The sequence below is a fragment of the Myxocyprinus asiaticus genome, chromosome 47, assembly GCF_019703515.2.
Source record: "Myxocyprinus asiaticus isolate MX2 ecotype Aquarium Trade chromosome 47, UBuf_Myxa_2, whole genome shotgun sequence".
Taxonomy (NCBI): domain Eukaryota; kingdom Metazoa; phylum Chordata; class Actinopteri; order Cypriniformes; family Catostomidae; genus Myxocyprinus; species Myxocyprinus asiaticus.
In genome coordinates, this window is record NC_059390.1 from 3661703 (window position 1) to 3688453 (window position 26751).

The following is a 26751-nucleotide window of genomic DNA, read 5'->3' on the forward strand; positions in this document are numbered from 1 at the left end:
CTCTATCTTCTTCTAAAAATCTTCATTTGTGTTCTGCTAAAGAAAGACAGTCATACACATCTGGGATGGCATTGGAGTAAGTAAATAATGAGAGAATTTTCATTTTTGGGTGAACTATGCCTTTAAGTCTGTTCTTTGTACAAAGCTATCAAATGATTTGAAAGTTGACAAAAGCACCACTTTTATGGTATAATCCTTTTTGGGTTTAACAACCTCAGTCCCCACTGTACACTGAATACAGACATTCACTGTATAGGACCGTGAACTTTTCCTTTAAGATCATAAATTTAATAAGGGCAGTAAATATTAGTTTCATATTTTATTTGGAGCATTTCTGAGACACTTAAGTCAAATAACCACGTGTGGCATTTCCAAACCTTCTCTTTAATACAAAAACAAATCAAACTTGAATCAGTATGATATTGCTTTTTATTTAAGCTTTCACACTAATGTTCCTTAACAGTTTTAAACTCATGATATAATTACTAGGTTGAAGGCTAGTGCACCGAGAAACAGTTAACTGTTCTTACAGCAGCTATAAAAGGGGATGCTTCAATTTCATATATCATAAATAATAAAAAAAACAAAAAACATTTCAGCAATTATGACGGATTGTTCTTGTTTTTAATATGCCATCAAAATCTTTTCAATTTAAAATATTTGAAAAGGTTGAAAGAAAATGGCAGACCCAACATATACATAAAAACATCAATCAAATTATAATTAGCAAGTATTATCAACCAAGTGTACAATCAAACAGGTATGTATACACACACACACACACACACACACACTCACACACACACTCACACACACACACGCACACATATATATGCATAATGAACACGTGCCAGAGACTGATCAAACAACTTCTTAAGTCATCTACAGAACATAGCAGTGAATTTTCTGTTGGTGCAAAATGGGCATTAGACAAAAATAAGAACAAATCTCAGTTTGCACGAATAATAAGCCAGCTCTCATAAAATAAACACACAAGCCGATATATATATACAAGAGAGGAGGCAATTTGGCCACATTATTCTGATTATGGATATTTACTGCAGTAACTATGGCGGTAATTACGGTCTTTCATAAAAATAATGATTCTGGTGTTTGAAACCGTAAGTATACAAAATAGTAAAACCAAGCTCTTCTAAAATGATTCCTGTTGTAGAATAAAACTGCCGTTGTCAAGTGTTTCTGAATAAAAAGTTGTAGTGAATATTTAAAACATTTTGTTTTTGTCTTACATGTGTCAGCTTTATATTGTATATCATGATTAGCATCTAACATGTTGGCAAACTTCAAATAAAATAAAAAGAAAAGAGAAGGGTCTAATATATCTGAATGAAACTCATGAAACCGGTCAACAACTCGTCCAGGTCATATATCACCTTAAAATAAAAGGAATAAATGCAAATTTTTATGCATAAAATAAAATGTACTCTTTTTAAAGAACCATTAAAAACTTTATGCAAAGTGACACCTGTTTCTCTAATTGTCTATGATAATGAAAAAAGTTAATATAAAAAAAATAAATCAAATTTTCATGATTGTGATGTTAAGGTACTTACATATTATTTAAATTTTTGAGTATTTATACATTATGGTTTCCATATCCGCCTTTTAAATTATGCTAAATGTAAAAAAATAAAATAATAATAATAATAAAAAAATAACAATAATAATAATAATAATAATAATAATAATATATGTATATATAAAATAACTTCATAAAGAATAATGGAATTTACAAAAAAAACAAAAAAACTTTTACACACAGACACACACACACGCACACGCACACGCACACTTATAAAATAAAACATCAGTACATTACACATTACGGGTAGTGAGAATGTGTTCAAATGTCATGAAAATAATACAAATATAAATTTGAATGGTCCTAAAAGCGAACTTCTTTTCTTATTCTTTATGCAAAATGTGGAAAAGTGACCTGGACATGCTGTTGTGAGATGTAACCAAAAACAAACATAAAAACAAGGCCAATGAATATGAATGAAAAGTGTCCCCCTAGATCAGCCATCTCCTTTGCATACAGGAATAGAATAATCCTTTGATAAAGTGATAAACCGAACGCACGACATTTACATTCAACAAAAACTAAGCGATCACCTTTCAGTCCTACAGTCAAACTAGCAAAGCAAAATCTTCTCGCGGTATACACACATATACGTCTCCAATCCGGCAAAGATGTGTGATCGATAGCACGCTTGGTCAAATACACTGTTCAATTATTTTAATAGCATGATGATTCCTTTCATCCGCCATTAGAAAGAGACACTGAAGCGTAGCAGAGTCTGGAGAGAGAAACGTAGAACAGCTCTGTACACTGAATGTGGGGTGACTCACCCGCACGTCTCTCAGCGGCGTGCGGTTTAGACCGGGTTTGTAGTGTGTGTGGGGTGTGAAGAGAAAGAGGGCTGATGGGGAGACAGGTGGAGGTGTGCTCAAAGCAGAAGCTCCTCCACTTCACTCTCCTTCAACTTGGCATTGTCTCTGACCTCATCGAAGGTGTACGTCTTTACAATCTTGCCGTTCTGGAACACAGTATGCAGCAAATCCTGTGCGAGAGATACAGAGACATCAGAAAAAAAATGTCAAAATGGGCATATTTGGCAAGAATGCTGACTGATGATATGTCAAATTGAAGCAATAATAGCACACTTTCCCTATCCTAGTGCTCATTTGGGATAGCTCCTGTAGTTGACACACCCAAAAAGCTCTTTTTACAGAGTTCAATGACGAATTTCTGAATCCAGCAAACTAGTAGAGTTTCATATACAGTTAGAGGAAATGACAGTGTATTTGGCATCTTTCTCACTTCTGACTGCCGTAAAATAAATGTTGAAAAAACATACCTCTCCATACTCCTCCAGGTCACCCTTCCCCTCTTCCAGAGTAACAAAGTCCCCGTTTGGCGTCCTGTGAAGAGAAAGCCGACCCTTCTTTGACCTTTTGTTGGGGTCTGCGACTGGATCTTTGAAGACGTTCACCTGCAATAAACATAACAAAAGCTTATTGATAAATGTTACATTGTCACACCAGAAAGACTGAGATGGAGGAAGAAAAGAGAAGCGATCTGAACTTACGCCCAGTCCGTTGGTCACCACGTAACTGCACTTGAAAGAGCAGTTGAGCAGATCTCGGGTCAGTTTCTGCAGCAAAGCTCCTCCTGAGCCAAATGCGATGTTCTCAATGCTCCATCTGTGCTCTTTCATGCCCTCCACAATCTGTATCAGTACAAATCAGTAGAGTACAAAGCGAGTTAAACTCACAAACACACAGTGGCCACATAAAAGTATTTGGACACTTGAAAATGTCTGAATGTCACTGCATTAGATATTAAATATCAAAGCAAAAGGCATGTTCTTTAAAGAAAAATTGGCACAAGCACAAAAATGTGTTAGGTTTGAAATTATAAAATAATAAATATACTGTTAAAAATGAAGACTAAATGAATTTTGTAGCTGTCAAACATGAGTGAAACATGTTAATAGTAAAAGGGATGGGAGGCCTGGGTAGCTAAGCAAGTAAACTGACTACCACCCCTGGAGTCACAAGTTCGAATCCAGAGCGTGCTGAGTGACTCCAGTCTAAGCAACCAAATTGGCCCGTTTGCTAGGGAGGGTAGAGTCACATGGGGTAACCTCCTCGTGGTTGCTATAATGTGGTTCTCGCTCTCGGTGGGGCGCGTGGTGAGTTGTGCGTGGATGCCGCGGAGAATAGCATGAAGCCTCCACACGTGTTATGTCTCCACGGTAACATGCTCAACAAGTCACGTGATAAGATGCGTAGATTCACGGTCTCAGACGCGGAGGCAACTGAGATTCGTCCTCTGCCACCCGGATTGAGGCGAGTCACTACGCCACCATGAGGACTTAGAGCGCATTGGGAATTGAGCATTCCAAATTGGGGAGAAAAGGGGAGAAAAAAATAAACTAATAATAATAGAAAAAGGGATGAACTCTACCTGTGGTTACTTTGCTAGGACACCTATGTGAACATCATACACGCAATCAAAATCACTGCAACACGAAAGTGGCTCAGAAAAGTGGCCTATTCAGAGAAAATATCTAGTTTTATTTGTTTGCAGATGCTACTTGCATTTCAATATGTTGTATCTAATGCACTTAAGTGTGCAAGCATTTTTGGGGACCCTGTATACAGTACCAGTTGTGGTTCTGACATGAGCTGGACAAACACACCTCCTGAAGAGTGTTGATATCCACACCATCGCCCTGAATGACTCGGATGTAGGGTGGAAGCACCTTGTAGCCTTTGGAGTTCTCAAACGGAACAAATTTTTTTCCTAAAATCTCTAGGACCTTGAGAATGAAAAAAAGTGATTGTGACATGCACTAAATCAGTTAGTGTTCTTTAGAACTTGTTAAAATATCATTTGGCAAAACTTTATTTTAAGGGTCCACAATTATGCACTAGTTAAGCATGAATAGATAGTAATTAATAATTAACTGATTGTAGAGTAAGGCTATCTTAGCCATTATTTACAACTTACTGAATGTTTTATTTTTGTGTAGAAAGTAATGCAATTGGTGCTCTATTTCAGAAATCAAATGTCAAGTTTACTGAACAATATTAAGCAGGTATTAAGGCTAATTATTATTGGCCTTTCAAATCTGTTACTAATAAATTAAATGTTCCAATTACAATAAAACTCACTGAACATTTTTAAAAAGTTTGCTGCAAATACTTATACACCTAATAAATGGCAAACAAATTATAAGCAAAGTAATCAAAATGTCTTTATTTTAGGATTCATTTAATTTAATGAAATTAGTTCATTAATGGTTCATTAACAACTTTTATTGGGGGGCTTGTTAAAGTGCAAAAAGTAACACAAATATAATTTTTGTGACATGCATCTACAGTGCATCCGGAAAGTATTCACAGCGCTTCACTTTTTCCACATTTTGTTATGTTACAGCCTTATTCCAAAATGGATTAAATTCATTATTTTCCTCAAAATTCTACAAACAATACCCCATAATGACAACGTGAAAGAAGTTTGTTTGAAATCTTTGCAAATTTATTAAAAAAAAAAAAAATGAAAAAAAATAAATAAATAAATAAAAAAAATAAAAATAAATAAAGAAATCAATCACATGCACATAAGTATTCACAGCCTTTGCTCAATACTTTGTTGAAGCACCTTTGGCACCAATTACAGCCTCAAGTCTTTTTGAGTATGATGCTACAAGCTTGGCACACCTATTTTTGGGCAGTTTCTCCCATTCTTCTTTGCAGGACCTCTCAAGCTTTATCAGGTTGGATGGGGAGTGTCGGTGCACAGCCATTTTCAGATCTCTCCAGAGATGTTCAATCGGGTTCAAGTCTGGGCTCTGGCTGGGCCACTCAAGGATATTCACAGAGTTGTCCCGGAGCCACTCCTTTGTTATCTTGGCTGTGTGCTTAGGGTCGTGGTCCTGTTGGAAGATGAACCTTCGCCCCAGTCTGAGGTCCAGAGCGCTCTAAAGCAGGTTTTCATCAAGGATGTCTCTGTACATTGCTGCATTCATCTTTCCCTCGATCCTGACTAGTCTCCCAGTTCCTGCCGCTGAAAAACATCCCCACAGCATGATGCTGCCACCACCATGCTTCACTGTAGGGATGGTATTGGCCAGGTGATGAGCGGTGCCTGTTTTCCTCCAGACATGATGCTTGCCATTCAGGCCAAAGAGTTCAATCTTTGTTTCTCATGGTCTGAGAGTCCTTCAGGTGCCTTTTGGCAAACTCCAGGCGGGCTGTCATGTGCCTTTTACTGAGGAGTGGCTTCCGTCTGGCCACTCTACCATACAGGCCTGATTGGTGGAGTGCTGCAGAGATGGCTGTTCTTCTGGAAGGTTCTCCTCTCTCCACAGAGAAATGCTGGAGCTCTGTCAGAGTGACCATCAGGTTCTTGGTCACCTCCCTGACTAAGGCCCTTCTCCCCCGATCACTCAGTTTGGCCGGGCAGCCAGCTCTAGGAAGAGTCCTGGTGGTTCCAAACTTCTTCCATTTACGGATGTTGGAGGCCACTGTGCTCATTGGGACCTTCAATGCTGCAGAAATTTTTCTGTACCCTTCCCCAGATCTGAGCCTCGATACAATCCTGTCTCGGTGGTCTACAGACAATTCCTTGGACTTCATGTCTTGGTTTGTGCTCTGACATGCACTGTTAACTGTGGGACCTTATATAGACAGGTGTGTGCCTTTCCAAATCATGTCCAATCAACTGAATTTATCACAGGTGGACTCCAATCAAGTTGTAGAAACATCTCAAGGATGATCAGTGGAAACAGGATGCACCTGAGCTCAATTTTGAGTGTCATGGCAAAGGCTGTGAATACTTATGTACATGTGATTTTTTTTCGTTTTTTATTTTTAATAAATCTGCAAAGATTTCAAACAAACTTCTTTCACGTTGTCATTATGGGGTATTGTTTGTAGAATTTTGAAGAAAATAATGAATTTAATCCATTTTGGAATAAGGCTGTAACATAACAAAATGTGGAAAAAGTGAAGCGCTGTGAATACTTTCCAGATGCACTGTATAGACATATGTTATTCTTTGATATTCTGTTATATTTAGAAACGTCATTTTACTTATTTACAATGTACCCTTATTGTAGACTTTTTTTTTTTTTTTTTTGCAAAACATTACATACATTACATTCTGGCTTTGAGAGAAGCATTTTTGTATTGTTATTATTATTTTATTGAGTATGTATAGCATTTATGTAACTACTGGCTAAAGCATTTCTGAAAGAGAGTATATAGACTATTGTCATAAATTTAACTTTTCTATTAAGGGGCAACATTTGCCCCCTGGAGTTGTTGGGGAATTGTTAGGGCATATTTTTTCTAACCATACAAAATATGACAATATGACATCATAGTGTTATGTCTAATATTCCAAATAAATAAATTCCTTAAAATACATGTTCAAGTTGAATAATCAGATTCACTGCATCTTAAATTTTAGGATGTATTTTTAATATATCTGAACAACACAATGGCAAGCACTCTGAACTAATGCAGCTGCGCTAAGGCGATGCTCTGAAATGACGCTTGAATGAGCGGGACATTTCATTTTACAAATACATTTCACTTGGAATCCTCCGTCCTCGTGATGAGAACATGAGAGATATTCAAACAGACATCATAAAGCAAGTTTGTGTCTATTTTACTACATTTTAAAGTCATGATCTGTATTAACAAATTCTGTTGAGAATATAAAGCGAATAACACGGTTAGAAAATCAGTTTTGTACCATACACTGCAACAGTAAGTATATCTTAACTCTGGTTTGGAATGTCACGTCTGTTAAACAAAGCAGTGGTGTGCATGTGTCGCCCCGTAAGTTGTAAATAATGGCTAAGATAGCCTTCCTCTAAATTCAGTTAATTTTTAATTACTGTCTTATTCATGCTTAACTAGTGCATTATTGTAGACCATTAAAACAAAGTGTAACCATAATTTTTGATGGGATGAGGTCTACCTTCAGCACCGTGTCTAGAGGGTTTCCTGAATCTGGTCGGACCACCAGCGGGGCGTCTGCGCTCCTCATCTCGATCAGACTCCTGAGGTCCTCCCCCCAGATCTTCTCACAGGCATTGTAGATGTCGTAGCTGTCACTGACAATGGACACGGGGACAGAGGGGAACTGCTTGATGATGTGCTCGAAAGCATCTTTCTCATGGTCCTTTCCCCAGGCAGTGATCGTGCTGCAGACAGACAGAAAGCACTCAGACTGAGAACTAAAGAGTGCTTCTCTAATGTGACATAATTCTGCATGTGTCAGAATACTGACATAGACAATTCATATGTAAGGCGGGAGATGATTTCATCTATCAGGAATTGTTTGGACTGTGAAGGTGCTCTCTATGTGACAGGTGGTTGGAGGGGAGGACATTTCAGAAGCAGAGCAAGTTGTTTCATTTTGATGAAAGATAACAAGGACAAAAACGTTTCTCTTTACTATAAAACTGTGTAATAATGCATCATTTGCAATAACTCCAGAAACATGTACTGAGGAAATAAACTAGGTCACTTTTGATTGACTGCCACTAAGGGGCGCCACAGTACGCAAAATACTTCATAGCACCTTTCCTATGCTAGACATATTTCAAAAGTAGAACTGGTTTTGAATCGAAACTCGAGCAAAGTTCTTTGTTTCCCTTCACTACATTGTGTCTTTCACACCAAATATTGCATGAAGAAAGACTATGAGCTTTGGTAGTTATGTAACAAGGGGTGCTGACAGCTCTCGCACAATTTACTAGAAATGAGAGGGGTGATGATGTGGCACTAACTAACTGAAAGACATTGGGCCACATCATCAATGTACGCATACCTCACTTACTAGTCAGTGGAAAGAAAACCCTCCCATCAGCATCACGATTATTAGCAGTGTATTATAATATCTACGATTGAGAAACATGACAATTTTGGGTTGTTCCACCTGTGTTCAGCAGCTGGTACAGAGAAACCAGGAACTGGGTCTTTGGTGCCGTAGTACTTCTTAATGACACTGATCCCGGCCACAGTGTCTGTTCCTTTGAAGTTTACCAAGTGTGCAGATGCACCGATACCAGCCGTCTGAAACAGAGACATATGTGTAAATACAGACCTACAGCAAGAGTGAAACTATCAAGGGCAAATTTCTAGAAAAAGGGTGTTGTGATATGAACTGTATGTGATGCTCAGTATGTCCAGTATGTGTGTTATGAATTCTTTATAAGGAGTTACTAAGACGTTCCAAACTTGTACTAACCCAGCTGGATACAATAGATCTGGGCTGTTTGACTGGTGTGGTATCTAAATCAGAGTGGCTGGGTTTAGGTAAGAGCAAACACATTCTATGTGAGCTTTTTAGCACACAGTACTTCAGCTTAAGTGCACATTAATGCTACCTCTTGAGATGAAACTCCTCGGTAGCCAAAGTCATGTAGTTTATATTCCAATCCCTCCAGGCTTCCTGACGTTTCCATGAGATATTTGGCCAGAATCTTTTTCTGTTCTCGCGAGTTTGTCGCCACGGTGATGGGATACCAGATCTGAACCAAGATCGTCTGTTGATGAGACAAACTACACTGTTAGAATTAATGACTTAAACACCTTTTCTCCCAATTTGGAATGCCCAATTCCCACTACTTTGCAGGTCCTCGTGGTGGCACGGTTACTCACCTCAATCCGGGTGACGGAGGACAAGTCTCAGTTGCCTCCGCTTCTGAGACAGTCAATTCATGCATCTCATCACGTGGCTTGTTGTGCATGACACCACGGAGACTCACAGCATGTGGAGGCTCATGCTACTCACGCATAACTTACCACGTGCCCCATTGAGAGCAAGAACCCCTGAACGCGACCACGAGGAGGTTACCCCATGTGACTCTACCCTCCCTTGCAACCGGGCCAATTTGGTTGCTTAGGAGACCTGGCTGGAGTCACTCAGCACGCCCTGGATTCGAACTCACGACTCCAGGGGTGATAGTCAGCATCAATACTCGCTGAGCTACCCAGGCCCCAAGAGGCCAAATTTGGATTATTTTAATGTTTGTGTATTTGAGAATCGGATGTGTTGTTTTTAATTGGACACTGATGACCATGTAAATCGAAAACACCTTGTTCCTGCATTGAGCACTTTGGCACTTTTTTGGCCTCTTAATAAATATACTTGAAGTTTATTTCTATTGACATTGTGTGCAAGCTTTTTCTTTCCTTGGATTTTATTTTTCTGAGCCTACACACTGAAGCAATACGGATATATAAGCTTTTCAGTGTTGGTGATTTACTGTTTTCTGCATATAAATACAGTACTGTATACAGCTGCAAATCACAAGGCATCCTGATGGCAGTCAAATGCCTGTAAATATAAAAATTGCATTTATTATTTCCAAATAATTCTTCCTCAAAAGTTTCTTTTTTCTCAAAAAAGAATCTTTAATGGAACCGTTTCGTTAAATTCCTTATGATCCTCAACTTGAGGTCGACTGATATATCAGATTTACCGATTAAATCGGGGCCGATAGTTGCGTTTCATTTCTCCATATAACGGCACCATCTAGAGGTTAAATAAAACCAATCACTGACTCCATGTGGAGTTTGTTATGCAACATGACTAGGCTATTTATAGAGATGGATGCTTCAAACGTGGGTTTAAAACATCGACAGAGGAAAGCAAAGCCTGCTACATAAAAATGAGATTAGAAAGAAGAGTTATTTGCTGAGAATCTCTGGCGAGACTGGTTTGAAGAGCCCTGCATTCTACATTCTGTTCCATTTTGTTGCGCTCCATCTAATTGTTTTTAATTCCATGAACACCTCCTGCATGTACACCCCCATTGCACATCCCATCACTCGTAAAAGAGTCAAATTTGAATGTAGCAAATCTCTCGGAGCTTGTCGCATGTCTCCTGCCCTGTGGTCCAGCAACAAGTACAATGCTTATAAAGTTAGTGGTGGTGTAGTGAGCTGAAACCTGAATCCAAAAGCAACCTATACAGCCACTTCATGCTGCCTGTGATCTGAATGCACACAGAGTGCTTGGGAATGTGACGGGAGAAGTGTGACAGAGTCAACACAATGACTGTACAGTGGCCTTGTATTGGACTCATAAAAGGGGGCATTGAGCAGGGCTGTTCAGACCCGTTTTGTTAAAGACTATCCGGTCAAGTCAATATTATCATACAGTGTCTACCCTAACAAGTTCACATGAATTAACTTGTCTGTGGTGAGATTCTTGGCACACCACCTAGAGTTTTAGGTGTAGGAGTATATTGGCTGCATAAGTGCGAAAGACCAGTATTCTCTGCACCACTGTCAATGGCAGAAATTACATTTTAATACAAAGACAATAAGCAGACCGTACATATCAACATACAGTACAGCCAGTAAATGAGTCAGATTATTCAGTAATTTTACTCACTCAGGGAGTTCTTTAGAACTGAGTGAGTTAATTTTTTATTCTTTAGACTGATTCAAACTGATTAGTCATGCGTGTCTGGAACAAAATGAGGATGAGTGAACAAACTATGGTGAACTATCCCTTTCAATTCTTTAGCGAACATACTGGGGACATATATAAGGTGTCTGCCTCAGAGTCTAAGAACGTGCTAAGTAATCAATAGGGCTGTGAATCGATAAAAAAAAAATGAACTAATACATTTTTGTAGTAAAAATATTTGTTGTACATTAAAACAACCATTAATATAATCATATTAACTTTATACTTTGTCTCAAAGAACTTGCAAGAAACTAGTTAGTCATCATTTATTTTAATTACTTTAATATGTACATGTTAATATGTTACTTTTTTGCAGATAGAGTTAATTAGACACATTTTTACAAGTATAAATCTTTGATACAGGTGTATGTATACATGTGATTTTATCAGTGGACATGCTGTAATTTTTGTTTATCCATGTGTTTTCCAGTGACTTTTTTAAATAATAGGATCAAATGGGTAGATTCAAACTGACCCTCTGCTAAGCTCCGCCCCCCTTGGTTATGGTTGCTCGCTCTGACAAGCTCTGCAGAACTCGCATAGGAATAAATGGGAGATCGCCATGAACGATGCAGTTTTTGGCAAAATATTCTCATAAACGTAATGGATAATATTTATTACGTGGGCTGGTATGAAGGGTGACGTAATGCATATTTATCTAAAGTTTTTTACAAAAGAAATTGTTAAATTACACAGTAATTTGATTAAAAACTGTGGAGACTGTGAATCAGAATCAAGGCAAATGATTATTACAGTCACTTGAAAAGGGAAAAACTGTTTATTTATTATCGCTTTTACTATGACTTGAATCAATACGTTAATTAATGTACAGTTATTAGCTTTAATTTACCTTGGAGCAAATGTAGGTGTCGTTGCAGATGTTATATGTTCATTTGGGAATGAGGGCTGACACAGTTTAATCCATAACATGCTCTCCTCCAGACATATTTTGGAGGAGACCTTCATCAGGCATACATAAAAAAACGTGTTTTAAATTTTTTTTTTTTATGTATGCCTGATGAAGGATGCTTGGCCAAAACGTCGTAATCAATTCTTGATCGTGTTTTGCAAGCTATGTTAATGTACGGGATTTTTTGCTTTTTGTTTTGAGAAAATCCTACTTAAAAGTACTCATTACTTCCATAGGCTGTCACTGGAAAATAGCAAACGCATGTCAGAGAAATGGTGGCAGGGCAACAGTTGCTAAGAGCTTTTAAGGTGGGGCTTAATGAAGGGTCAATTCATACACAAATTTATTGGCAAGGTAAAACTTAAGCATACATTGTCAATGTATTAATAGACACAATACAGATATAAAACAAATTGAATGCTGAAGTTTAATTTGTATAACATCTCAAAACAGTTATTTTTTTCTGGCTGCCGCTCAGTCTCTATTTCACACACACTCGGTCTTTCTCGCGCTGTTTCGATTTTGACACTGGTTCAGATCACTGTGACCGTACATGTCCACTGGTGCCTGGTGAGCAAAGCTGAGCAGGCATTTTCTATTTTCCAGCAGGAGCAGGTCGTCACGCTCACAAGGTTGATTCTCAATGGAATAAATGAAAAACTCACGCTTAGCTTCGCTCACCACGCGCCAGTGGACACGTACTGTCAGTGAGCGATTTCGGCCATTGCGAAGAGATACAGCAGCTTGCCCGTATCTCTCCACACCTGACTCAGCAGACTGTGGGTTAAGTCTCCATTCTCAGTGCAGTAAATCTGCTCCCGTGTTTATTATGGCCGGGACATGCCTCATGTTTAATGAAGAAGCCTACGCTGCTCCACACAATCAGTTTCTGTGCTAGATTGTGCAGCGAGTCGAGCATGTACCTCCAATTTTAGCCACTAGAAGTGGGGAAAGCTTTAGTGAAGTTTCAGAAAGTGTAAAAAAAAAACGGATACTGCATTAGATGCGTAATTTATTTTTTACGTGTTAAACAGCCGACCCTTATTCCTGGAAATTTCCCAACAGTAGTTTTTAAAATGTTAAAATGTAGACCTACAGTTCATCTGCTAACAAAAGGGGGTGAATACTGATTTTTTCTGACTAATGGCTGCAAAGAGCTTTCTAAAAATCAATAAAGGTACACAAATCTGTGTGTTTTCTCCAATTAAAAGTCTAAGTCATGGATCAAGAGAGGTCAGAAACTTTCTTTGACCTCAGATGTGCATTCTTCAGTCTTCAATCTCAGAGATTATCTGGGCAGTTGTTACAAATGGGCCATTGGGTCACATGCCTGTAAAGCCAAACTATAATGAAATGTGCAAGCATGTGACTGTCACAAATAAGAGATTGTTTTCAGCCTCACGGCACAAAAGACGACTGTTAGGAGCAGCTTATGCCGGCAGCCTTCATGAAGACAACAAATATTGTAAATATCAGTTTAATGTAGCCTTGCTAGTCTGCAAAGCCTCCAGACAATCCAGTCATTCATTGCATCAATGCCTTCTCATGGTCATTATAAAGGAAGCATAAGTTTATTTCCAATCTCCTAAATTCTTCAGAAAACATAACAGGGGCAGTTATGTGGTGTCTGTTTCAGTGACAACGTATTCTGAAAGCCAAGGGCATCTGGTCGTGCATGCATGCATGCACAAGATGAAATAAAGGAAACCCTAATGACTATTTGCTAGGTGACAGGTGTAGTGTATCACAATGACTGTTCTGTACAGGTGCGGCTGGATGTTGGGCAGTCAGCATGACTCAGCAGATTTCAAGCTAAACCCCAATGAGAAAGCAAATCCCAAAGAACCAAAAGTTGACAATGCTAGCGAGGATATTTTCACACATCGAAAAGTCATGAGAGGTGAAAATGGTGACAAGTTGATAAATGTAGTCGCATTAAAGCAATGATCATGTGTTCAATTCCCTTGGAAACACACATACTGATTGGGAAGAAAAAAATATACCTGGAATGCAAATTTGACTTTGGATAAATGAACGTAAATGGCATGTAAGTATGACTTTAGGGACCAATTTAAGGTTGTGACTCACCTCTACCCAGTTAGTGAGCCAGTAGCATTCCGGATCTGTGCTTTCCACGGTGAAGAGCACATTCCCACGTGGGATAACACTTCCCTCCGGCACAGCCTTGATCTCGATAGGCAGGTGACCGTTATATTTCTGCAGTGACATTACATATGAGCCATGACTGAAGGTCTCTGTGGGACAAACATTCAGTGACAGGAATAGTCAGAGATTTGAACTTCTCTTTACCTGCAGAATGTAGTTCCAGCCTTTTTCATTGAACACATCATCCTGAAAGTGTTCCCGGTATACTTCTTTTGCTTCCTGAATCTTCTCTGGAGTGACGACCTGTCCTGTGAGCGCAAAAAGATGTCAAAGAAGGAAAAAGTGTGAGTAAAAGACACCACCAGGAACAAACTGAACCATAAGAGAATATAAAGACAGACTGACATGACAAAAGAGGGTGGCACTGTGTGTGTGAGTGTGTATATAACTGCACACTTTCCTACATCCTTGCACTATTTTAAATTAAGGGACTCTGCCATGCTCACAGTACAGCATTGTCCCACAAGGACAGTCTACAGAGATGCAACAAATCATCTTAAAGGCACAGCATACACGAAGTTAAACTGCTGCCCTCTTTGGATTACATTTACATTAGATTTATACATTTGGCAGACACTTATCCAAAGCAACCATCAATGCAAGTCACAAGGATATTTTTTTAAACAAGTTTAAAGTTAAAAGACAAAAGTGGATAGCATGCCAAAGGCAGAAACTATCTACAAAAAGTATTAATGAAGTATATATTTAAAAGTGGTCTGGGCTTAATTAACTGCAGAGGTTTAATACTGAGTGTTAGAGGGGCTTGGGTAGCTCAGCAAGTATTGACGCTGACTACCACCCCTGGAGTCGCGAGTTCAAATCCAGGGTGTGCTGAGTGACTCCAGCCAGGTCTCCTAAGCAACCAAATTGGCCCGGTTAATAGGGAGGGTAGAGTCACATGGGGTAACCTCCTTATGGTCGAGATTAGTGGTACTCGCTCTCAATGGGGCACGTGGTAAGTTGTGCATGGATCGCAGAGAGTAGCACAAGCCTCCACATGCAGAGTCTCCGCGGTGTCATGCACAACGAGCCACGTGATAAGATGTGTGGATTGGCGGTCTCAGAAGCGGAGGCAACTGAGACTTGTCCTCTGCCACCCGGATTGAGGTGAGTAACCGCGCCACCATGAGGACCTACTAAGTAGTGGGAATTGGGCATTCCAAATTGGGAGAAAAGGGGATAAAAATAAAAAAATACTTAGGGTTAGAAGTTTAGAACAAAGGCGAGGAGGGCGTGGCCGGGCCGTAAGGATGGACACCTGGTGCTGAGTTACCCCAATCAGCCGGGAGAGGGATAAAGAGGAGCAGGAGACATCAGTGAGGGAGAGAGAGAGTTGCACACAGCTCACAAATGTGTGCATTCTGCATTGGGCCGGGAAGGTCAACAGTTTGAGCATCACACGGAGCTGTGTGTGTGTCTGCGTCTGCGTGTGTGCCAGATAGCACTTTGTATGTTGTGTTTGAATGAACTGTTTGTAATTAAAAGTCTTCAGTGAACATGTGCTGAGTGACTCCAGCCAGGTCCCTAAACAACCAAATTGGCCCGGTTGCTAGGGAGGATAGAGTCACATGGGGTAACCTCCTCATGATCGCTATAATGTGGTTCGTTCTCGGTGGGACACGTGGTGAGTTGAGCGTGGATGCCGCGGTGGGTGGCGTGAAGCCTCCACACGCGCTATGTCTCCGTGGCAATGCGCTCAACAAGCCACGTGATAAGATGCACGGGTTGACGGTCTCAGACGTGGAGGCAATCGTCATTTGGGAATCGTCCTCCGCCACCCAGACTGAGGCGAATCACTACGTGACCATGAGGACTTAAAAGCACATTGGGAATTGGCCATTCCAAATTAAAAAAAAAAAAAAAAAAGGGTCCACCCAGCTCCTGCTTCCTCCTTGGCAGGGGAGGCAGAGATCTGCCAAACAAATCCTAATCAGAATGTTTGAGAGATATCAATAAAGTGCTGCCTGGCCAAAACTGTAATAATACAAGCATAAGCAATTAATCAAAGGGACAATACAAGTAGTGCAGCCACACCAACTTTTTATATAAATTAGGCTTAGCAAAGATATCCATGGCTGAATCCAGGCTAAAGACTTTATCGAGCAGCTGTCTTTTGAATTGCAGAGGCTAAAAGAGCAGATGTTCCATTGTCGTGTTTCATCCCGTAACACAATTTCTAAAGCCTTCACCCTGACACACTGTGAAATCTATTAAGAGTGTAAAAATACCCAAATTTTTTGGAGCACAGCACAGAACAACAACCTCCAACTAAACCGAGGAGCTTTCACTCAAGTGCACCTTCATGCTGCTGTTTTTTTTACGCTATACGTTTGAGATCATATTACTTCGACATTTGTCTCTTTGACAAGAAAGTCATTTTGTCTGTTTCATCGAACAGTGATATTTTTGGGCTGCTTATGAGCAGAATAAAGCAAACTAACTGTATGACTACGTTTGGAATGAAGGTTGCATTCTTGAGCGGGAACACAAATCAAAATTACCAAAGGCAGTAATCAGTAGTGACAACCATGTTTAATGTACCTTTTAAGTATTTGTGTAGAATGTACTGAAGCCCGTAGAAGACCGTTTTATCATATTTGACTTTTCTGGGCTTGGTAGGGTCTGTCTTCTTCTCACGGCATTCAAAGTAAGAGTACACCTTACTAGTGTTGGGTGGGTACTGTTTGTAATGTGTGACCTGCAAGACAGAAAAGCATACATTTAAATTATGACACTCTTTTTAAAACCACAATACCATGTCAACAAGGCAGCATGAACACTAGATGTGAAAAAAAACATTTCATTCACTTACATTGAAGGAGGATCCCAAGCCACATCTATCATGAGAGTATTATAAAGACTAGTGCCCGACCTATATATCGGTTGGACGATATTATCCTTTCACCGATATATCGGTATCGCCGTATATTTTACTGATATGCGCAGATATGAAAACTTTTTTTCAGAAAATATAATGCAGAAAACAATGCTTTAGTATTGGTGTCATTACATAGTTTGTCCAGCAGAGCGCGCTCCGTCTCCACTGTTTACAGAGCTGATGCTGAGCAGACGGTTGCTCTGCAGACAGGTGGAGTTGAGCGGTCTCTTCTCGGTAAGTTGCTAACTAGTTTGTGAAATACATACTGTAAAGTTAGTAAACAATGACCCCATCATTTTCCCTTTTCAATATAACTAATATAACATTAACTCTGTCCCTGACAACCATGTCACTCATGTCTGTTTGCTGTTAGCCAGCTATAGTTTGTCAGTGCAGTCAGTAAAAAAGCAGATTGAAAGGTAAGCATCAGAGCATCTTTTTGCAGCTCAGCAGACAACGGTGCGGTGGTGGATTGTGTCTGTTGAGTGTTGATTTCATGCTACGTTGTTACCTAGTTGGTGAGATGCAATGCTGGTCCATCTTTTACTCTCCGTGACAATGAGCTTATAGCTAACTAGCTAACCACGTAGCTACTTTCATTGCTTTTCAGCTGAGTGGAAGCTAATGTGTAAACACGTACTCACCAAACTGTTTTGTTCAGGATTCACAGTTTGGTACCCCCTTTCAATCACAATTCCAGTCGTTGCATTTATAAAATGTAATATTTAAAAGTCTGGTTTTCCACCATTGAAATTTTCCCCTGAACTTGTTTAGCAGAATACGGTGTAACACGGCTGCCGCTGTTTATCTCTTGACACGGAAGGCATAAATGCTTCTTGTTTTATAACCTGCCAATAATTGACTGGCAGTATTAAAATAGTCAGCATTTGACTGATACTAAACAGTACTGATGTTTATTTAGCTAATTATTTTATTTGAATTAATTCTTTATTTACATGGTCAGCAACTGAATGATACTGAACATACAGTACTGATGTTTTTTAAGCTATTTATTGTATTTGTATTTATTCTTTATTTTCTCAGTGTTCATTTCTAAAATTTGTTGACAATGTACAATAATAATAAAGAAAGCAGCCTTCTGAGTACCTTTGCATAGTCATATCGGTGCAAAATCGGTGAACAATCCACATAGAAAAGGTCTGTTTTCATTCCAGCTCATAAATTAACTATATCGGCCACCATATCGGTAATCTGTGAATTCCCCCCCTCTAAAATCGGTATCAGTCTCAAAAATCCCATATTGGTCAGGCTCTAATAAAGACTGGGCACTTTTCACTTGGACCAGTAAACAATTATCTAGCAACCACCCAGAACACCCTAACCAATTAACAATGACCTGGCAACCACACAATTGTTTTTGTTTTTTAACTCTGGTTTGTCCATAAACAAGGCTGATGCAAATACATTCTATGCAGAGAATGGGATCATATGTTACGCTAATAACCAAACAGCGTACACGCCAAGCTCCCTTATGATATTTTGTGCACGCTGACCTTTTCCTGACAGTTTTTGGCTAGTCTCCTTTGGTACAGACTGGCCTAAGAAAGGTCATACCCTCATGGTCGTGTCTGACAGCTACTATGGCTGTTCACTGCACTCTGAGAGAGACTCTCTCCGGCTCTACCATAGAGCAGAAGTCCTCGTGGAGCAGTGATGGCGTTCCTTTTGGGTCATCCTCTCCTTCTAGAACAAACCCCTTTTCATATGAACAGCTGCAGACAGTCCAGGCATGCACAAATGAAAGAGGCAACAACTGGCCATGTGCATGGAGGACACAGTAATGCCACAGAGTAGGTGCAGCACACTGGTCTCAGAACATGGAAGACAAACCCAGCAGCCATGGATTAAACCCAGGAGGTTATGTAAGGAGTGAACATGAGATGTGGCAACCTAAAGTGAATGTGAAACAAAAAAGAAGTTCTCAAATTAAATGATCCATTTTAGTTAAACTGTGCAGGTGCTTTTGACCTTACATTCCCAAGGCCAAGAAGACCAAATGGTCAATAATGGCCAAGAATCTCCAGGGCAACAATTGCATAATTGTGATGTTTAATACTGGGGTAAAAAGCGTAAAGATGGATACCAGATGAAATTAACACCTTTGCATTGCTAAAGGTACTGTGCAGTTTCACAAGTGTTATTTAATCATTACTAGGGCTGCAACAATTGATTATTGTCGATAATGGAAATCATAGACAACAAATTTCATTATCGATTAGTTTGATTCTGCTGTCACCATTACCCTCTACTGAGCTGATTTGTTGTCCCACTCCATTCCTGATGGATCATTTTACTCTTTAATGAACAGTACTTTTTAAGTTTTACAAGTAAAGGAACGCATATGTCCTATATTTCGCATATGTCCCGAAATAAATAATAATAATAATATATTCAAACTTAACTTTTCATGATTCAGGCTTTGTTCAGTTTTGTGAGAGTATAGAATCATGAATTCAGTACTGTAGCCTAAATCAAACCAGATTAATCAATTAATCATTAATTAATCGAAGATTAATTGAGTATCAAAATAATCTTTAGTTGCAGCCCTAATCATTACTTTTTTGGCTGGAGCTGGACGAATCTACGGTTGGAAAAGAGAGCATTGTAATGGGACCAAGTCTCCATTTCAAAATAAGAGTCCTCTGTATGATTCAGACTTGTTTATAGTTAAAGGTACTCTATCGGTTTGAGGGATATCAATATAGTGCTGCCTGGCCAAAACTGTAATAATACAAGCATAAGCAATTAATCAAAGGGAGACAACAATACAAGTATGTATGTGCCCGTCATAGTAAGAAAAGAATAGGTTAAATGGTTATCGGCCTTTCCCACAACCTTAGTTATCGTATCGCCTAACTCCACTATCGGTCGACCTCTACAATAAATTAAATTATGTTTTGAAAATGCATATATATCAATATATATCTCTCTCTATACACACACACACACACACACGGTGCATTCAGAAAGTATTCAGACCCCTTCATTTTTTTCACATTTTGTTGTTGCAGCCTTAAGCTGCGTTCACACCATTGCCAGTGGCTGGTGGTTAGGTCACTAGTGGTGTACAGCAGTGTTTCTTTCAAATTAATATTATTATTAAAATATTAGTAAGGTTATTAATATAGTATGTTTATTCACTATATCTGATCATTTATATGGTTTTGTTTGTTGTCATACATGTAACACATTTTCAAAACAAATTATTTAATAGTTAATTTTACAGGCTATTTGATGATTTAAACCTACTTGGAATCCCCGCGATCTCAGATACACCTTTCCACACATAATTTTTCTTAAATATGTCCCTGTACGTGGGCAGAGACATATCATATAACATTGGTAAATTGCTAACGGCAAGGATTAACCTTTCCTCCATCTTTCCGTCACTGCAGGAGCTGAGAGTGAGAAGGATCACGTGAGCTCTACCATCTTCTCTCGTATTGGCTGTCGCTCCCAAAAGTTGCTCTTCATTTGCATAAAGTTAAACATTTCTGTGCTTTGTGGAGTTGCTGGACATGCCCACATCCGGTCGCCAACGGTCGCCATCGCTCGTGTGGACGGAAGTCGCCAGCTCTCATTGAAAATGAATGAGATGAGGTCGTTTTGTCGCTGCGTGTCGCTGGCAGTGTGAACGCAGCTTTATGGTAAGATCATTTAACTTAAAAAAAAAAAAAAATTCACATCGATCTACACTCCATACCCCAAAATGACAAAGCAAAAAACAGCAAATTTATTAAAAAGAAAAAACTGAAATATCACATTGACGTAAGTATTCAGACCCCTTAAATACTTGAAATATGTATATCACACTTGAAATTTAGCTCAGGTGCATCCCATTTGTCTGGATCATCTTTGAGATGTTTTTACACTTTGATTGGAGTCCACCTGTGGCAAATTCAATTGATTGGACATGATTTGGAAAGACACACCCGTCTATATAAGGTCTCACAGCTGAAAATGCATATCAGAGCAAAAACCAAGCCATGATGTCAAAGGAACTGCCTGCAGAGCTCAGAGACAGGATTGTAACAAGGAACAGATCTGGGGAAGGCTACAAAAAAAAAAGTTTGGCTGCACTGAAGGTTCCCAAGAGCACATTGGCCTCCATAATTCTTAAATGGAAGAAATTTGGAAAAACCAGTACTCTTCCTAGAGCTGGCCACCCGGCTAAACTGAGCAATCGGCAGAGAAGAGGGGCCTTGGTAAGAGAGGTGACCAAGAACCTGATGGTCACTCTGGTTGAGCTCTAGAGATCATGTGTGGAGATGGGAGAAACTTGCAGGAGGACAACCATTACTGCAACACTCCACCGATCTGGGCTTTATGGCAGAGTGGCCAGACGGAAGCCTCTCCTCAAGACACCTGAAAGCACCTAAAGGACTCTCAGACTGTGAGAAACAAGATTCCCTGGTCTGATGAAATGAAGATTGAACTGTTCAGCCTCAATTCCAAGCTTCATGTCTGGAGGAAACCAGGCACCACTCATCACCTGCGCAATACCAACGGTGAAGCATAATGGTGGTAGCATCATGCTGTGGGGGTGTTTTTCAGCACCAGGGACTGGGGGACTGGTCAGGGTTGAAGGAAAGCTGAACGCAGCAAAATACAGAGATATCCTTAATGAAAACCTGGTCATTTTATCTGGATAATCTGGCCCCTGCAAGAAAGTAGTTGAAGAACCCTGGTGTACAAAGATACAATAGGCTATATCGTAATGGAATTCTCTACGCATGATCTCTGGCCCTTAAATGATCTCTGCAGGATTCTGAATGGTTAAATTAACATGTCACCAGCCTTAATGCAAAACACGAGACTCCTATTACATCTCTGGTGGGAGGTTGAAGACAAAGGCATCTACTCCCGTCCTCTAGCACCATTATCGAAAGAAAACACTGATGAGGCCATTTCCACAACAAAACAGACCCAACGTTACTCTGGATCCAAGGGCAGAGAGCGCTGCGAAAGTGAGTGATGCGAATGAGGATATCAGTAAAATAAACCATCCTTATTTCAGAGCCAACAGAGATTGAATGGTGATGAGATATTCTGTTGTGAATCAACTTAAAGACAAACACTATAGTTGTCTCACATGTTTGTAGGTCTTATAAAGTTTCAAAACACTATGCATCAATTGTCCATCATGTTACAATATAATGTCACAACTCAACGTTCTTGGTATATAATGAATAACAAATATTGATTATGTGGTACTCCAAAGCAACAGGGACTGTGCATACTGAGTGAACTAACTTAAACCATCTCAGTTGTTCTTGTGTAAGAAACATCCCTCGACTTCCTGAGGGCATGCATCCTGACTTCAAACAATAACTTTCACAAACACATTACATTAGCCTTTAAAATACAGATCATTAATCAATGTACATTCCAATAGTTAGAAATGTAAGGAAACTTTCATACATTTCCAAATATATTAATATATTACCTTAATGATCTGTTAATCGATGTATAATGTTTATGACTTATTAATGAAAGATCATATACAGTGGTACAAGATTTCATCCTCTACTTTCCTTTATAGTAGGCTAGATGTAATGCAAGGGACACTCCTACTCCCTTTGCAAAATGGACAAAGCGAGTCGTTTGGTTCAACCCAGACTGGATTGAACCTTTCATCTTTTATTGTCTATATTTATCTATTTACTTGACTAGGCTGCTGCACTCTACATAAACATTGATTTCTAGTATAAAGTAACTATACCTACACTACATGGTTTACAGGCTACACAAAGTATATATTTTTGCATACACACTATACAGAATAACTACTACGTGGTCTAGCTATGTGTAAAATATAATGTACACTATATCATCTACAGTGTTGGGTAAGTTACTTTCAAAAAGTAATCAACTACTGATTACTTCTACAAAATTGTAATCAGATTGCTTTACTGATTAATCCATGAGGAAGTAATCAGATTACTAATTACTTTACTTTAAAGATACTTTCTAAAACCAATCAAACCTGCGAAAAATACAAACGTGACACTAATAGTTCATTTAGTACTTTAATATTGACTGAAAACAATAACAAAATTACAGCAACATGACAAAGACAGCAACTTGGCTATAGAGATCCAATGCATTTCTAAAACTGCAACTTAACGTTCTTATCTCAAATATGCTGTAGTAGTATCTTCAGGTGTGTGTGTCCCCGCTACATACAACCTTCTTAGCTGTGTGTGGCATGTATGTGTACAGTATGCTTGTTTACCTGTGTTTGTGTTGGTGTGAAAGACTATTAAGAATACTAAAGAACTGAAAACATTTCTGAAAACACATTTGCAAACAGCTTTGATAGTAAAACCATTGTGTATATGAATGCTTGTTTCTTTTCAGTGTGCATATACAAGTTTGCTTGTGTGTTGCATCATGCATGTGTATGTGTGCATGAACAGTATGTCTGTTTGTGTATGTACATGTGCAGCATATGTGTGATCACACAACTTTACAGCGAGTGGATTATTTTTACCTCCCTGCTTGTGCTTGGATAAATTGAGACTCCTTTATCACTTGCGCATCTGTAACGCTATTGCATTGTGTTTGTGTTTTATTGTGTACAGTACATAAAGAACAGAAAAGAGCCGTTTGCAAAGCGACGTCTTTTTCAAGACACCGTTCCGCAAATGTTTCCACCTTGTGAGCGATATATCCCTCTGTCAGACGGGAACAAGCGCTGTTTTCCATATACTCCCAAAGCCGATCCCCTGTCCTCCTGCAGCAGCTGCAGAGGGACACACGAGGGAGGCTCATGAAAAAGGGGGTAGAGCGTGGAGATTTGAGGAAGATTTGTCACCCGCCCAGCCTTGCATGCCTCTCTCCTCCAGCCAGGGCTGGGAGCACACTGACACAGTGCACGCTTCGCTTTCGTTTTCAATTTGAATAAACAAATACACTCTGCTGCATCCATAGTAACGCCGCTCACTCATTTGCCATAGCCTCGATATGTGTCCTCTATGCCATGGTGGTTTGTTAGCACGCATGCTCATTAGCTGACACAGCAACACACATAGAAGTACTAAAATGCATTCTACTTACTTCATATTATTGTCTTAGCAATAAATGTGTATTCCAAGTAACGTAATTTTATTCATGTTTGTAACTGTAATCAGATTACTTAGTTTTAAAAGTAACACGTTACATTACTGCGCTGCCGTGAAATGTAATTAAAATACAGTAACACGTTACACCCAACACTGATCATGTATATAATGTATATTTGTTCTGACATTAAGAGCATCCAATTTTCAAACAGCCACTTAACTAGGTAAAAATGCAATTGCAAATGCAACCGAAAAGCATGCTAGTGAAATGTGGACAAAATCCTCATGTAATCTCAGATGGACAGCATTTGTGGCATAATGTTGATAACTACAAAAATTCATTTAGTCTCGTCCCTCCCTACTTACTTTAAAAAAAAAAAAAAAAAAAGGAAGATCTGGCAATTACAATGGAAGTGAATGGGGCCAATCAGTAAATGTGAAAATACTCACCGTTACAAAAGTATAGCCCAGAGGTCGACCGATAGTGAATTTTGCAGATACTGATAACTAAGTTGGTGGGAAAGGACGATAACCGATTAATTGGCCGATAGTTTTTCAAATAGATTTATAGAATGTAAACAAAAATACTTATTCTTTCTTTATTATGGCGGGCAAAGACAAAGAGTCCAAAATGAATAAAATCTCAGATGCAGTTTTTTGTTCAACCAAAATCCTGATTAATAACTAGAAAAAATTCAGATTTGGTGCATAGTGTGGGACTTTTAAGTATAAACAAGCCCGAAACACACTGGGGACTCTTATTTTGAAATTACTTAACGATGAAAAAACTATATGCAACTATCGACAGATGTTTGCCAATAACTGATAGTTCCAAAATTCAACTATCGGCACCGATTAATCGGTAAAACATATCGGTCTACCTCTAGTATAGCCACGAGATGTAAACAATATTTGTGTTAGCATGATTTCTGTGTGATTAAATCACTTACTAATCTTTTCCGTGTAAAGTTATATCCATTTTTACAACTTTGTTGCCATGATGACGTAACGCCATAAACACTAAAGTGACGATTTAAACAACTTTACAGCACAAATAATACATTAGTTTTATCAGAAAAATTAATGCAAAGGCTTTTATAAAATTATAAGCTTCACATTTCAGCCTTCAAACCCTCCAATATTTGGCCCCATTCACTTCCATTATAAGTGCCTCACTGTAACTCGATTTTTGCTTTTTTGAAGAAAAGGAGGAACGAGTCATTATTTTTGTGGTAATCTACATTATGCCACAAATGCTGTAGATTAAGCTTAACTTGTATTGAACCCGGAATATTCCTCTAATGCAGTCAGACTAGTTCCATTACAAAGTGAAGGTTTGCTGCACAACTATCAGCCTCTTAGTGATTTATTAAAATATTTAAATAAGTTCAATATTGATTCCATCAGATGTGGCTCTGCCATTCTCACAGGAGAAACCCATTTCCTGAGAGAGCGATTCCTTTCAGTTTTGCTTTTGAAATAATGAGAGAGATGCCCCATCCCTCATGACCTGCGCCTATCGCACCCAGTTTTAATTAAATTGATTAAATTGATGATGTACATGCGCTCTCTCCTCACACACATTCGGCCTTGCGACCTGACTGACACCGACTCTAACCGTTAACGGCCTGAAGGATAAAACCACCTTCAATTCTCTTTCACTTTCCATCATTTCTTTCTCAGTCACGGGTTCGCCGGTCTAAAACACACCAGAAACCGGCTCGGTTTGGGGACGGACCCTGGGTCTCTGCTCACCTTGTAAGAGTCGGTGGCTAACATGATGTTGAAGTCCGCGGCGCCTCTGTGCTGCTCCATCTTCCCCTTGACGTGAATGAAGTCTCCTGTCAGTTCTGTTGTTCTCGCAACCAACCCCCGTAGTCGAGGAAGGTGGATGACGGCATCAGAGTGGGCGTGAGCAAAAGGGATGGACTGGCCAATCAGTGGATGGAATGACGCCGACGTCACGGTAAGGGGGCGAGGCGAGAGACATTACCAAATAAAAGTATTTCAGAAATCGTACATGTGAATTTAATTTGGAATATTATGGTTTAATTTGGTCAATTTAATTTACATTAAAGCTAATTTGGTCAAATTTAAATACATTTTTGTTACTAAGTTTGTTTTGTTTATTGAATCTGATTAATATATAATGAGAAGAAATCAAAATGCACTGTTTCAGTTGCTAAAGGGATGCGAATAATTGAAAGTTCTGTCCCCCCCCCCCCCCCCCACAAAAAAAAATTCCCCAAAGTTCCTGATTTTCCACAATTTAAAATAAATATTTTTTTAAATAATAAAAAAAGAATCATAATAATTTATATATATATTATTATTATTATTATTATTATTAATATAATTTTTTTTTTTTTTGTGTGTGTGTGCGCAATAAAAATAAATTTAATTTAAAAGAGTTCGTTTATTTATACAGTATATGAGCAACGGGGACGGCCCAGAAATATTCCAAAGAGTCGATTCCAGACTCATTTTTTCGATTCCGAAAAAACGGGAGGTAAAAGTTACATCTCATAATAAACAGCTCACTAAGCGTTCTTTGCACTATTTATAATAGTGACATTTAGGCCTACTATTAATAGGTCCATTATAAAGTTAAATCATGGCCTATATGCACATACCAAAGCACGATGCTTCAATCCCATGAGACAAATTTGAGGGAAGTTTGAGT

General features: G+C 39.0%; 1 protein-coding gene across 1 annotated transcript; it reads right to left on the reverse strand.

The window, feature by feature from the left end:
- Positions 1 to 344: 344 nt before the first annotated feature.
- On the reverse strand, positions 345 to 25943 carry LOC127436530 (nicotinamide phosphoribosyltransferase). The gene is made up of 11 exons (XM_051690795.1): positions 25824 to 25943; positions 16647 to 16803; positions 14250 to 14353; positions 14028 to 14156; positions 8937 to 9095; positions 8486 to 8622; positions 7523 to 7748; positions 4230 to 4349; positions 3114 to 3254; positions 2883 to 3017; positions 345 to 2585 (listed from the first exon to the last, which is right to left on the reverse strand). Exons 1-11 carry the CDS (start codon positions 25881 to 25883, stop codon positions 2472 to 2474), a joined length of 1482 nt encoding a protein of 493 aa, XP_051546755.1. The 5' UTR covers positions 25884 to 25943; the 3' UTR covers positions 345 to 2471.
- Positions 25944 to 26751: the final 808 nt, after the last annotated feature.

Bases quoted from the DNA above. Each gene is read 5' to 3' on its own strand.
- LOC127436530 (XM_051690795.1), bottom strand. From the start codon at position 25,883: ATGGAGCAGCACAGAGGCGCCGCGGACTTCAACATCATGTTAGCCACC. The intron at 16,804-25,823 runs GTGAGCAGAGAC...TCTGTCTTGCAG, and splicing joins TAGCCACCGACTCTTACAAG to GTCACACATTACAAACAGTA. The intron at 8,623-8,936 runs GTAGCATTAATG...TCTCTGTTTCAG, and splicing joins GAGGAGTTTCATCTCAAGAG to ACGGCTGGTATCGGTGCATC.